Source organism: Sinocyclocheilus rhinocerous, unplaced genomic scaffold (assembly GCF_001515625.1).
Source record: "Sinocyclocheilus rhinocerous isolate Xijiao unplaced genomic scaffold, SAMN03320098_v1.1 C36068356, whole genome shotgun sequence".
Lineage (NCBI taxonomy): Eukaryota > Metazoa > Chordata > Actinopteri > Cypriniformes > Cyprinidae > Sinocyclocheilus > Sinocyclocheilus rhinocerous.
In genome coordinates, this window is record NW_015772138.1 from 1 (window position 1) to 799 (window position 799).

General features: G+C 39.2%; 1 protein-coding gene across 1 annotated transcript; it reads left to right on the top strand.

The window, feature by feature from the left end:
• Positions 1 to 90: 90 nt before the first annotated feature.
• Positions 91 to 793, top strand: LOC107735451 (tetratricopeptide repeat protein 21B-like; the record flags this gene model as incomplete). Its single annotated transcript, XM_016547127.1, has 4 exons — positions 91 to 155; positions 236 to 365; positions 491 to 601; positions 691 to 793. Coding segments are annotated over exons 1-4 (371 nt in total), but the record flags the coding sequence as incomplete, so codon positions are not given.
• Between the last annotated feature and the right edge of the window lie 6 nt (positions 794 to 799).

Consider the following 799-nt stretch of genomic DNA (forward strand, 5'->3'; position numbering starts at 1 on the left):
TGTTTGATTATTATTCCTGCGCAGGTGGTTGCCTAACGTATATTTCCGTTATTTTAAATCTCAGGTGCTGTTCGATGCCGTTTTATTGCGATAAAGTTGTTGATTTCGTTTAATTATCCCGATAAAATATGTCAGAAAACGACAAAACGTGTGTGGTAAGTTTTAATTTGATTGTATTTTAATGAAAATATACATTAGAAAACAACGTTATAACGACTGATGTTTGTTTTAACAGCCGTTAATTATTTATTACATGAGGGAGAAATACTACAGACATGCCATAAATACAGCTGTGAAGAATTTAAAGTTGTACAATAATGATCCAGTGCTCCGGTTCTTCAAAGCTTTTGCAACTCTGATGGAAGGTAGGTAGTTTTACGTCCATATTCTTCATTTTTACACGTGTTTATGATACTATTGTTGATTATTATGATGGTTAAGTGGCATATGGCAACTGATGATGATGATGGCTCTTCCTCTTGTATTGCAGGTAACACACAGGAGGCTTTGAGAGAGTTTATTCAGCTGAGAGATCATCCTTACCTGTCTCTGTGTTCAACAGCAGCTCTCATTTACGCACACAAGCGCTCTGAAACTATTGGTAACTCTGAACTGCATTCACTGAACCGAATGACTGACGAATGAAGCATTGATTCAGTGATATTCTGTGTCTTCCTTCATCCACATGAGATCTAGAAGCTGTGAACCAGCTGAACTGGGAGCTGAAGCTGTCTGGATCCGCAGCCGGTGACAGAGCGTTGTATTACGCTGCGCTGCTCTACTGGATCCTGGAGCTGGA